Raw genomic sequence first — 13228 nt, forward strand, 5'->3', positions numbered from 1 at the left:
GCTTCACAAGGCATCGACGCTACGCCTATGTCGTTGGTGCAAGAGAAACCATATCTGCTAACAACCAGGCAACTGTGCAGTGCTCAGGCACTTCTGACACAGTGACTGGCAGTTGTGTGATAAGCGGGCGGTAAATGTAATCCGCCTGTTAACCAGCGGCACTGCCGGACTTACATGCTTATCTCAACACAGCTGCGCCGTCACAAGGCCACTGACGAAGCACACGCTCTCTCTCTCTCTCTCTCTCTCTCTCTCTCTCTGCTCCTGGCAATGACGAGGGAATTCGGCGCAGTGACGGAACCAACAGCGATTTTTGCAGTGTAACCACGAAGCTCGGGACTCCAGTACGTTCGAAATGCAAACTGTTTCTGAAGGGTACCGTAAATGACATTATAAAACAAAGGAAACAGAAAATAGAAACAAAATACGAAGTTTTCAAAAGCAACGGATACTTGGACTGCGTCTCTAATGACATGTCCTCGACGGGGTGTTGAACCCTTGAGGTTCTTTCCTTAGCTGGAGTCCTATTTACGCAAGGCTCAGCGTGCAAATGAAAGTGAGGCTGTTTGTTTGTTGTGGTCTTCAGTCCGGGAACTAGTTTGATGCAGCTCTCCACGATAGTTTACACACGTAAGCCTCTTCATCACCGCATTACTACTTTTAGCCTACTTACCACAAACGTGCTTACCTTTGCAACTTTTAACCACTCACTTCTAAATTTACTATCTCTTGGCTGCTCAGATTGCGTCCGATCAACCGATTTCTTCTTTTAATCAGTTCGTGCCAAAAACTTCTCTTTTTCCACAATTCGATTCGGTGTCTCTTTATTAGTTACTCGATCTACCCATCTAATCTTCAGTATTCCTCTGTAGCACTGCATTTCAGAAGCTTCTATTCTCTTCTTGTCTGAACTGTTTATCGTCCACGTGTCAGTTCTGTGCACGGCTACACTCGAGAGAAATGCATTTAGGAAAGACTTCTTAAAACTTAACATTTATATTCGATGTTAACAAAGTTCTCTTTTTTCAGAAAGGTATTTCTTGCTATGGCCAGTCAGCATTTCATATCCTCTCTATTTCAGCCATTCCCAGTTATTCCCAGTTACGTACATAAGTTATGAAAATTAAGGTTTGGTGCTTAATCTAGGAAACCAAAAACATTCGAGTAATCGTTTAGCAATATTTAAAGTTACATAACCAGCACCTGAAAGACTGATCCAGGAGAAAGACCTTTAGCTAGGTGCACAAGGTAATGTTTACTTTCATATATTTTTAATTACCAAAAACTTCGTTGCGTCCGGCTGGCCAGGTGACTTCCGTCAGTGAACCCGACTTTCGAGATTCCTGGTTTCGGGCTTAATCGAGGACTATATAGAGTTCTTTTTCACTTATTTCAAATGGAAATGAAAGTTAACCACAAGAAACATAAGAATTAAATGAAAGTAAACTTTCTAGAAGGCTTCCGGTTCACCTCTGTTCTTTTCCAAGAGTTGTTGATTACTCATATCTCCAACCCACCTTGTCATTTTTATTATTGCCACGTTCTTATAAGGCCCCTATCTTGTCTGTCTGTTTGCCTATTCGGTACAAATCTAGCAATTGATTTTAAAGGAACTTCTCGACGAGCTAGATACTTGAAACTTTGAACTTTTAACATATCTTAGAAGTGGATGACACTACAGCATTAACTCTCTTTCTTGTCTGGTGTGTGGTGGAGGTTACTTTGTGTGTCACTGCCATTCCCCTTCTCTGTTGCCGGCCGAAGTGGCCGTGCGGTTAAAGGCGTTGCAGTCTGGAACCGCAGGACCGCTACGGTCGCAGGTTCGAATCCTGCCTCGGGCATGGATGTTTGTGATGTCCTTAGGTTAGTTAGGTTTAACTAGTTCTAAGTTCTAGGGGACTAATGACCTCAGCAGTTGAGTCCCATAGTGCTCAGAGCCATTTGAACCATTTTGAACCTTCTCTGTTCCAGTCGCGAACGGTTCGCAGGTAGAACGATTGCTGGTATGCTTCCGTGTGAGCTCCAATCTCTCTCATTTTTACCTTCATGGGCTTTGCGCGAGATATTCGTAGGAAGATCGTATAAAGTGGTAGAGCCAGGTGAAGAGAAACTGAAATATACCTGAAATTTACCACATGTTTCCGTTGTAATCTCATCAAAATGTTTGAAATCGGTTGAAAAGTTTCACACACACGAGACTAAAAAGCAGAAAATTATTTAAATAAAAACCAGTTTTCATTAAATGACGTTTTTAAGTCATACCAAAAAGTGTAAATTAATTTCTCCTAGGCACAGTCCTAAAAATATGTGATTGTGATTTTCTAACAGGTATGAAAATACTTAAAATATTTAAAAAACACTTAAGATATTTAAAATGAAAACTTGGAGCGCATGCAATACATAACTGATGCCTGACTTGCTTACCTCCTTAATATTATTTACTCCATGCACTCCCCGTTTTTCGATTGAAATCTTACAAGTATTTTCATAGCTATTAAAAATTCACAATCAGAAATTTGTAGGACTGTCTGTATCTGCATGAGACTGAGAGAAATTATTTCAATAAGAATTTCAATAAGTAATGCAACACACTTGTTTTCTGAAAGCAGGTTGGGTTGATCCAGGATTCCAGTACACCACCTTATTCCCCACTCTTTCGGCTACAAAATCCTATTTCTCGACGTCACCTCCGTTCTATGCGACGGCCTTACGCCGCATTACTGGGAGGGCCTGTTGCGCGCGTGATACCACTCTACTGGTCGACATCGAAGCCGACATCTTGCTGAATCAATAACCTCCCCGTCATTCACGTACTGCTTCCCGCGGAGTGCATCCTTCATTGGGTTCAAAATGGTTCAAATGGCTCTAAGCACTGAGATCATCAGTTCCCTAGACTTAGAACTAGTTAAACGTAACTAACCTAAGGACATCACACACATCCATGCCCGAGGCAGGATTCGAACCTGCGACCGTAGCAGTAGCGCGGTTCCGGACCGTAGCCCCTAGAATCGCTCGGCCACAACGGCCGGCTCCTTCATTGGGCCAAACAGATGAAAATCAGAAGGCGCGAGATCCGGGCTGTAGGGTGGATGAGAAAGAACAGTCCAAAAAAGTTTTGTGAGCTCCTCTCTTGTGATCAAACCTGTGTGAGGCCTTGCATTCTCATGCAGAAGGAGATTTTCTTTTGCGTTTTTGTGGTGACGAACATGTTGAAGTAGTTTCTTCGATTTCCTGAGAGTAGCGCAACACACTTCTAAGTTGATCACTGCACCGTAAGGGAGGACATCAAACAGAACAATCCATTCAGAGTGCCGGAAGACCATCGCCATGACTTTACCGGTTGCGGCTTTGAACGTTTTTCTTCGAAGTAGAGGTGCTGTGGAGCCACTCCATGGATTTCTGTTTTGTTTCTGGTTCTAAGTGATGTACCCATGTTTCATCGCCGGTGACAATGTTCTACAAAAAATTTTCACGATCAACCTCGTAACGTACAAGCAATTCCGCGCAGAAGTGCTTCGTAATTCTTTACGTTCTTTTGTTAGGAGGCGAGGAACCCTGCAGGCACACGCCTCTGAGTACCCCAACTGGTGTACGAGTGTGTCGCCATACCAACAAAGACGGCTAGTGGAGTAGCGAGGTGTTCTACTGTGATCCGCCAATCATCTCGAATGAGAGGGTCCGCACGTTCCAACATTACAGCTGTATGCGGCCGGCCAGCACTTGGGGCTCGGACAGGTTTGCGCGACCTTGTTGCGATGATGACAGATACCTCACTCTTCAACTCACCGTGCTTTTGTTCACTGCCAGGTCTGCATAGACATCCTGCAAGCGCCTATCAATATCCACGATGCTCTGGTTTTTCGCTAAAAGAAATTCAATGGCAGCTCTCTGCTTGGAACGTACCTCCGTTACACATGTCATTTTGAGGGCTATGTATAGCACCGCCATCTATCGGAACTTTAATAAACTATACGGGCTAAAGCGGGAATATTCAACGAAGTCCCATAAGAAACATTGCATTTTTTTCAACAGTAACTGGCCTGGGGAAAAATGTGTTGTATCACTTATTGAACGCCCCTCGTATTCTTTAGTCCGATTTAATAATGCAGTATATCAATAACTGATTTTTATTCAAACAATTATTTAGTATAGTCAAACGTGTACTAAAATGCAAGAAAACTAATGCGATATTGAGCTTTTGCGACCAGTTGTCTTGTGAATGTCACGTAAATAGTCGTCTGATACAACAATATTTTTATGTGGGTTACTGAAACTGCTAGAGACGATGTACATTACATGTTAGCGCTTTATATCAGCGAAAATCACGTTTCTGGCTAACAAGCTGTACGATAATGTCAGCCGTCTGCAGACGACATACAGCTACAAGAGCAACAGTACGTGCTAATACGGTACATACATCCAAGCGCCACAAAAGCTGGTGTAGGCATGCGTATTCAAATACAGAGATATCTAAACACCCAGATTTGACCCTGCGGTCGCAACGCTTACATAAGACAACAAGTGTCTAGCGCAGTTGTTAGATCGGTTACTGCCGTTATAATTGCAGGTTATCAAGATTTAACTGAGTTTCAACGTGGTGTTATACTCGGCGCACGAGCGATGGGACACAGCATCTCCGAGGTAGCCGCGCGGCATTAGCCGCGCGGCATTAGCCGCGCGGTCTATGGGGCTGCAGTCATGGACTGTGCGGCTGGTCTCGGCGGAGTTTCGAGTCCTCCCTCGGGCATGGGTGTGTGTGTTTGTCCTTATGGTAATTTAGATTAAGTAATGTGTAAGCTTAGGGACTGATGACCTTAGCAGTTAAGCTCCACAAGAGTTCACACACATTTGAACATTCTCCGAGGTAGCGATGAAATGTGGATTTTCCCGTGCGACCATTTCAGTGTACCGTGAATATCAGGAAACCGGTAAAACATCGACTATCCGACATCGATGCGGCCGGAAAAAGATCCTGCAAAAATGGGACCAACGACGACTGAAGAGAATCGTTCAACATGACAGAAGCGCAACCCTTCGGCAAATTGCTGCAGTTTTCAGTGCTGAGCTATCAAAAAATGTCAGCGTGCGAAGCACTCAGCGAAACATCATCGATATGGTCTTTCGGGGCCGAAAGCTCATTCGTGTACCCTTGATGACTCCACGACACAAAGCTTTACGCCTTCCTGGGCCCATCAGCACCGACATTGCACTGTTGATGACTGGAAACATATTGCCTGGTCGGGCGAGTCCCGTTTCAAACTGTTTCGAGAGGATGGACGTGTACGGGTATGGAGAGAACCTCATGAATTCGTGGACCCTGCATGTCAGCTGGTGGAGGCTCTGTAATGGTGTAGGGCGCCGGCCGAGGTGGCCGAGCGGTTCTAGGCGCTACAGTCTGGAACCGCGCGACCGCTATATTAAAGAAATGTCCGTATTACAACGCACTATTCTGCTTTCCGTTGCTTTACTAACATTCTCATCAAATATTAAATCCTTTGGTACAATTTTTCATAGTTCGGGCAGAAAATGGGTAATGCAAAGGGCCCACAGCAGCAGACTAGAAGTCCGCCTTTACAGCTTTCGAGTCTCGCCATATACTTTTTTAATCTCCCAACAAATACTTAACCGGCTGCGGTGGCCGAGCGGTTCTGGGCGCTTCAGTCCGGAACCGCGCGACTGCTACGGTGGCAGGTTCGAATCCTGCCTCGGGCATGGATGTGTGTGATATCCTTAGGTTAGTTAGGTTTAAGTAGTTCTAAGTTCTAGGGGACTGATGACCTCAGAAGCTAAGTCACGTAGTACTCAGAGCCATTTGAATCATTTTTTGGTGTAGGACGTGTGCAGTTGGAGTGATATGGGGCCCCTGATACGTCTAGATACGAATCTGACAGGTGACAGACATACATAAGTATCCTGTCTGATCACCTGTCAATTGTGCATTATGTCGGATTTGGACAATTCCAGCGGAACAATGCGACACCCCACACGTCCAGAATTGCTACAGAGTGGCTCCAGGAATCCTGTCCTGAGTTTAAACACTTCCGCTGGCCACCGAACTCCTCAGAGATGAACATTATTGAGCATATCTGGGATGCTTTTCAACGTGCTGTTCAGAAGAGTTCTCCACCCCCTCGTAGTCTTACGGATTTATGGACAGATGGCTTTTCAGTATATTTTGTTAAATATGAACTGCGAATATAATAATGAACATCCAGAAACCGTACATATTGTCATAAAAATTACTGTCTCGAATTCGATTGAAAATAAAATGAACGCACTGACATTGATAAATCTTCGCCGAAACATGCATGGCGGTAACTAACAAGTATTTATTTGAAACCAAACACGAACAAAAAGTTCTAAACTCAAAATGAATGACAAAAGCTTCCTGCGCAGCCAGAGATGACTACCACAGTTTCTGTGACGGGCGTTCCGCGATACCTGTTTTTGCGCAGCCGAGCGCGAGTGACGAAGTGTTTTCGCTCTGGCAGCTGAGCCGGCTTGTAGTCACGTGCCCGATAAACCGCTGGCTGACGGAGCATGCAGCGCGGCAAATATAAGCTTCCGCGGCGCGGCTCGCTAGTCAGTTCTCAGTCAGCCGCTACTTGGTACAGAGACCCACAGGCAGCAGCATGAAGCTCGAGAGCATTGTACCCAACTTCACGGCGCCATCCACGCAGGGTCCACTGGACTTCTACAAGTGGAAAGGCAACTCGTAAGTCTGATACTATTACTGACCACATTTTTCGTTTTTGATCAATCTTGCCACTAGTTTGATGCAGTTTGACATGCATCTCTTGTCCCAGCCTCTTCGCCTGAGAGAGACAGTTACACCAAACATCCCCACTTATTTGTTGTAAAAGTTCCAACCTCTATCTTCCCCTGCTGTTTTTGTCCTACATGGCTCCTCCTACTTTCATAGAAGTTATTTCCTGATGTCGTAACACATGTCCTACCATCCTGTCCCTTCTGATTCTCAGACAACGGATGATATAGACGGCGCATGACATCATCATATTGAAACCAACGATTCGATCAGCTGACTAGCGGCAGCATCCGTTTGCAGACGACTTCCGGAATACTGATCCATTTATCTTTGAACTGTAGTATTTTCAGTAAAGATTTCTTTATTAAAATGGTGAAATCTAGTGCGGAATTTGGTTGCATCGAGAGATATGACGTGAAAGTAACTAATATATCGTTCCACAGGTAGAGCTGTTTCGAAAACACAAGAAAAAGTTGCGAACTCATTTCTCGAGATTAAGTAAGTGAATTTACCGGCTGAAGATAAGAAATGATATCGTTACCAAGAGGATGTGAATGGCCTTCTATTTGAGATTTTTCAATTGTGACTGAATATGAACTGAATGATAATGGTCATTACATAACTGTCTCATAAAAATACATTGGTTCTCAGGCGTAAATGTTGATGAACTGCGCAAGCTTTGAGACAGCAAAACGTTAATACATAATTCACTGCGGATGTTTTCTCTACAACCAACGTTTTCTAATATTCTATTATGCTGACATTAATGTTGCTTCGGTACCTTCACTGGAATGAGCAGAAGTCACAAAACATAAACGCTTATTTAGTGTAAAAAGCAGACATTATCGATAGAAATGTGCCTCATGTTTTATAAACGCATGATTAAACATTCCACAATTAGTGCTGAGGAACTACCAGAAAATTAAGTGTTTCCCGCCAAACTGATATTTCGTTTTCTGCTTCTGTGGAAGCGGCGAACTAAAAGCCTCGCAGTGGAAGGAAAACAAGAATTCAGTTAAGAAAAGTAATTTTGTCCTCTGTAAGAAGAAAGAACTGTCAGTATAATGTTCCAAACTGTTCGCTACTCCTTCAACTGGCGAAATGTAACAAAGGTAACCGTCGCATTAGTGTTGGGAATTTCGCAGAAATTGGCTTAACTGTACCGCTACGTATGTAATACTATTGAAAGATGTCGTTCAGTTCTTAAAATCAATGCTTGATTTCACTTACAAATGACAAAAACTGTAAATGTCGGCTCTACTTCGCTTAGTGCGTAGTGACAGAAATTCGGCTTTTTGTCTTTTGTCATAGTTAATATGCTGTCAAAAACGCTTGTCTCAATTTAAAGCGTGTGTTTTATACTAGCAGACCGCTTTTCCTATGCTGCTGTGCTTCTTGCTTACTCATTAGGCGTTACTTTGCTTTGGACGTGGCAGAATTCCTTTACTTCATCTACTATGTGGTCCTCAAGGTTACTTCTGTCGCTAATCTCGTTTCTACTAACCCTTAATACTATAGTCTTTTATTCTTTTCACTACCAGCCTTCTGCGCTCAATAGACTGATCTTTACGATCAACAGACACTGTAATTCTACCTCAACCTTTATTTGATTTCATTCATTGGCTCTCCGATATAATGGCTGTACAGTAGAGAAGAAAGGTTACGACCTTTTTAGCCGAGCAATTCTCTCTTGTTTTTCCTTTCTCATTGTTCCATCTTGGTTCCTGCACATGTTGTACGTGACTTCCGAAAGTATATGACTATTTTTCTAAGGATTCTAAACACATTATCCAGCTTTAATTTGATTCAGTATCTAAATTATAAGGCCAAAAGTAGAGGATTTCAGCTACTTCTTTTTGTAATAATATTAATGTTAGCTCCTTCACACTTGACGGTTGACCCCCTGCCGTAAAAAAAAAAGAGGCTGTATGCATTAGAGCGCATTTTCTTTCTTTCACGTCACACTTTTTATCAACTAACCCTAAAAAGAGTTTAATAAAGTCTGTTGTTCCCTTTTTCCTTATCTGATATTTTAAAAAAGAATTATTAGCGGAATTAAGTAATATCCGTTTACATTAGAGACACGCAAGTCGCCGAAGTGGCGTCAACTCGAAAGACTTGCACCAGGCGAACGATCTACCCAACGGGAGGCCCTAGCCACACGGCATTTCCATTTCCATTGATGCTGCGCCCACATTGCTGTGAGCCTTAATTTGATTAAGTCAATCACACAAATTCGGGGTGCTTTTAGCTTTTTTGGGGTAAGTTGAGGAGCAGCTTGACTGAGAAGTAGCAGTACCGGTCACGAAAACTGACATCGGAGGGGAGAGCAGTGTGGTGACCACATGACCCTCCTTAACCGCATCCAGTGACGCCTATCGTCTAAGGACGACACAGCGGTCGGTCGGTACAGTTACGTCTTCCGGGGCCTGTTCGGATGGGATGGAGTTAGTCAGAGAAATTAACACCAGCAACACAGAAGGAGAGAAACTGGCGTTATGCTGCAAAGTACCGCGCGACCGCTACAGTCGCAGGTTCGAATCCTGCCTCGGGCATGGATGTGTGTGATGTCCTTAGGTTAGTTAGGTTTAAGTAGTTTTAAGTTCTAGGGGACTGATGACGTCAGAAGTTAGGTCCCATAGTGCTCAGAGCCATTTGAACCACTTGCTGCAATGTGTTAATTAGATGCCGGCCGGAGTGGCCGAGCGGTTCTAGGCGCTTCAGTCTGGAACCGCGCGACCGCTACGGCCGCAGGTTCGAATCTTGCCTCGGGCATGGATGTGTGTGATGTCCTTAGGTTAGTTAGGTTTAAGTAGTTCTAAGTTCTAGGGGACTGATGACCTCAGAAGTTAGGTCCCATACTGCTCAGAGCCATTTCTTGTTAATTAGATATTACATCCCAATGGGAAAAAAGGATTTTTGTCTCCTACTTACAAGTTCTAATTGACACACAGTACAAATAACCCACTGTGTTGTTCACAGCAAACATGATATGAAAATTATCACTTTTGCAGTTCTCTGACCAGAGGCTAAAAAAAAAGAAAATTAACAAAAGGTTAACAACAACCCCATGAAATTGTATAACAGCTTCCTTGAAAACAAAAATATCACATGAAACGTTATCTGGGCTAGGTGGTGCAGTGATAAAACACTGAAATCCGGAGTATTGGGTACCAAGCAACGTCAGCTCAACTTCAAACAGGTTTCACAGTCCCTCTCTAATCCCTCCACAAGTACGTTGCTATAACCACATTTTTCACCCAGTTGAATTTCTCTATCTAATGAGCTGAAGTTGGAAAAATTGTTATACATCACCTGTTCCTTTCCTTAATTAAGTAGCTGTTGCAACACACAGTATGTATGAGGAACAGTCAAAGGAAAACCGAACATCTGTCAGAACGGGACAATGGGATGGTTCCATTCAAAAGTAGTCACCACACACGTCATGACATTTATCCCCATGGGAGACAAGAACGCAATCGGTTGCTGGCGGATCCACAACTGCACCCACTCTTGCATTTCCTCATCTGACTGAAACCATCGTCCACGCATATATTTCTTTAGGTCACCAAAGATGGGAAAATCACGCAGTGAAAAATTCGGGCTGTACGCAGGATGTTGCAGTGTTTTCCAACCAAATCGCTGGAGCGTAGCCTTCATCTGATGGGCAGTGTGGGATAAATATTTTAACACATGTGGTGGTTACTTTGGAATGGAAGCATTCCATTGTCTCGTTGTGGCGGGTGTTCGGTATTCATTTGACTGACGTTTATAAATAGGTGCGCTCTCAGGTTTCCTTTCTTAATTGATTAATGCGGTATTCTTTAGGTGTTCATTTAGCTGCTGTTTCCATGTTTATTCACAATATTTTGACAGCGCACCCAATCGTCCTCTCCATGTGCTGTCAATTTTGTTGTTATGTGTACGCATGGCCTGGACTGATTGGAGTCTAATAAGCGAGTGTACACAACCACAGAGCTTGTACCCTCCTCACTACATTTGTTTCTGTCTGAAATTTAGCCCAACTTTACCTACCACTCTATAAAAGTCTACGTATTACCAGAGTTAAGTATCCACAAACTGTTATTCGACTTAAACAGAAACTAATATGAACTGAACTGTAACTAATCTGAATGCAACTGAAGTAAAACAATTATTTGGCTCTAATCAAAATTTCCACTTACCTCGCGTCTTGAAAATACTGTTCCAGATTTCTCGAAAGGACAACAGCAAACAGCAAGCAGGCAGCGGCTAAGCTAGAATTCTATTTCCAAATACATATTCAAACTGTTGCAAGTGATAATGCGTAATGATAAACAGTGGGGTTGACAGAATAACTGTTTCTATAAAATGATATTCCAAGACAACGATTTTAGAATGAAATATATATATTCAAAAAGACAGAGTAAAACTTCATGTGATCTTCACACATAATGGTCTGAGCAACAGAATGCTTAACAAAGTGAACAATGATTTGAAAAAGGTACAAAGTAAACAGAGAATTTCTGTAAAAATGAAACAACTTAATCAATTAATATGTTAATCTCTGATCAGGGAAATGGGGTGATCATTCTCTCAGCTGCGAGCATAGTAACTATGAGAGTAATCATTTCTAGCTGCGCAATTCTGTAGTCTTACCTCAGACGTCTTCTCTTAAAAATAATGACATTATTCAGAATATGTATTCCTTTCACCTTTTAATGTGTACATCATATTCATACTTACTGTCCTTTCTTCATCTGACAGATACAATCACAAGTCCACACACCACTACTAAATACGTATGTAACCTACCGCACTTCAACCAAGAACGTATCAGACAGCACAGAAGCAAAGACTGTGCCACGACAAGAACAAAGATGGTTTAACAGTAACATAACTTGCTCTCTCTCTCTGACTTGCATATCGATGACATACAGAACTCAAAATGACATGATCACCTTACAAGCTGCAGAACCTGAAGAAGACGACTGGGTCAGCCGTTGAGATATTGCGCATAAAAATGGAACCTACAACTCTGCTGAACACCTGAAAGCACACTATTAATGTAAAAAGATAATCCTCTAAAATTTAGATGATTTAAAGAAATGCAGCGCTCATCTATAATCCGTATCTTTGTTTCTCAGGTGGTGTGTTTTGTTTTCGCACCCGGCTGACTTCACGCCAGTGTGTACCACAGAGTTGGGCCGCATCGCCGTCCACAACCCGGAGTTCCAGAAGCGTGGAGTCAAGCTGCTGGCGCTCTCCTGCGACAAGCTCAAGGATCATGTCGACTGGGTCAATGTGAGTGTTCCACACTAATGACTATTTTTGAATGAATCGTAACATAAATAAGCTCCATAACACTGCCATTTTACACCAGAGGTCAAGAATATCACCCTGTGTTGTCTACAGGACATCAAGTCGTACTGCAAGGACATTCCCGGCGACTTCCCGTACCCCATCGTGTCCGACGAGACTCGCGAGCTGGCCGTCAAGCTGGACATGATCGACGAGCGCGACAAGGACAACGTGGAGAAGGCGATGACGGTGAGGGCCATGTACGTCATCGGGCCGGACAACCGGCTGCGCCTCTCCATGGTGTACCCAGCGTCCTGCGGCCGCAACGTCGAGTGAGTACCGCTGCCACATCCTCCACGCACACACAGACACACACACACACACACACACACACACACACACACATGTACACTGCACTCTGTGCATGGTTGATGAGACGCGTGTCTGCTGGTGTTTCAGTGAGCTGCTGCGCGTGATTGACTCCCTGCAGCTGACGGACCGGCTGAAGGTGGTGGCCACTCCCGCCAACTGGACGCCCGGCACCAAGGTGATGATCCTGCCGCACGTGCCCGACCAAGACCTGCCCAAACTCTTCCCCGGCGGCGTCGAGCGCGTCTCCATGCCCTCCGGCAACAACTACGTGCGCACCACCACCGACTACTGAGACAATCCACTTCTACAAGTCGTAATATTAATGTTGTTTATGTACCAAATGTATTTGTTTTAAAAATACATCTTTAATAAAAGTACTACAAATAGTTTTTCTTTTTAATTGTGCTTTTCTTTATTTTTGTGTTGGTTACCCTTGATTAATATAAACTCACAAGGGAAGCATTATACCCAGTGGTCACCGATTATGCTCATTGTTAGTGCAACTGTTGGGGACATATACATCTAATAAATATTTCTCTAGTACAAGCCTATAGGGTAGTATCTGTGAGCGCCAGGCGTCAACAATCGCCATTAACCCTCTCCTACCCCATGTGACTTAAAAATCATGTCACTTTCTAGGTCAATAGACAGTCCAGAGTTGAATTCATTCTCTGGCATCCTGTCTAGATGTCTGTGTACCACTTCTGTAACACAGCGAACTCTTTGGGTGTTATAGCTCAGTCTTGCTGCCCTCATGGGACAGAAAACATAGACAGTTGCATCGTTGTGTTATTCATTTCGTCATAAGTA

At 43.5% G+C, this 13228-nt stretch overlaps 1 protein-coding gene across 1 annotated transcript; it reads left to right on the forward strand.

Moving 5' to 3' along the window:
* Positions 1-6597: 6597 nt before the first annotated feature.
* On the forward strand, positions 6598-12818 carry LOC124798526 (peroxiredoxin-6-like). The gene is made up of 4 exons (XM_047261972.1): positions 6598-6715; positions 11893-12049; positions 12161-12378; positions 12506-12818. The coding sequence occupies exons 1-4, from the start codon at positions 6633-6635 to the stop codon at positions 12708-12710; spliced, it is 663 nt and encodes a 220-aa protein (XP_047117928.1). The 5' UTR covers positions 6598-6632; the 3' UTR covers positions 12711-12818.
* The last annotated feature ends 410 nt before the right edge of the window (positions 12819-13228 follow it).

Source organism: Schistocerca piceifrons, chromosome 5 (assembly GCF_021461385.2).
Source record: "Schistocerca piceifrons isolate TAMUIC-IGC-003096 chromosome 5, iqSchPice1.1, whole genome shotgun sequence".
NCBI lineage: Eukaryota > Metazoa > Arthropoda > Insecta > Orthoptera > Acrididae > Schistocerca > Schistocerca piceifrons.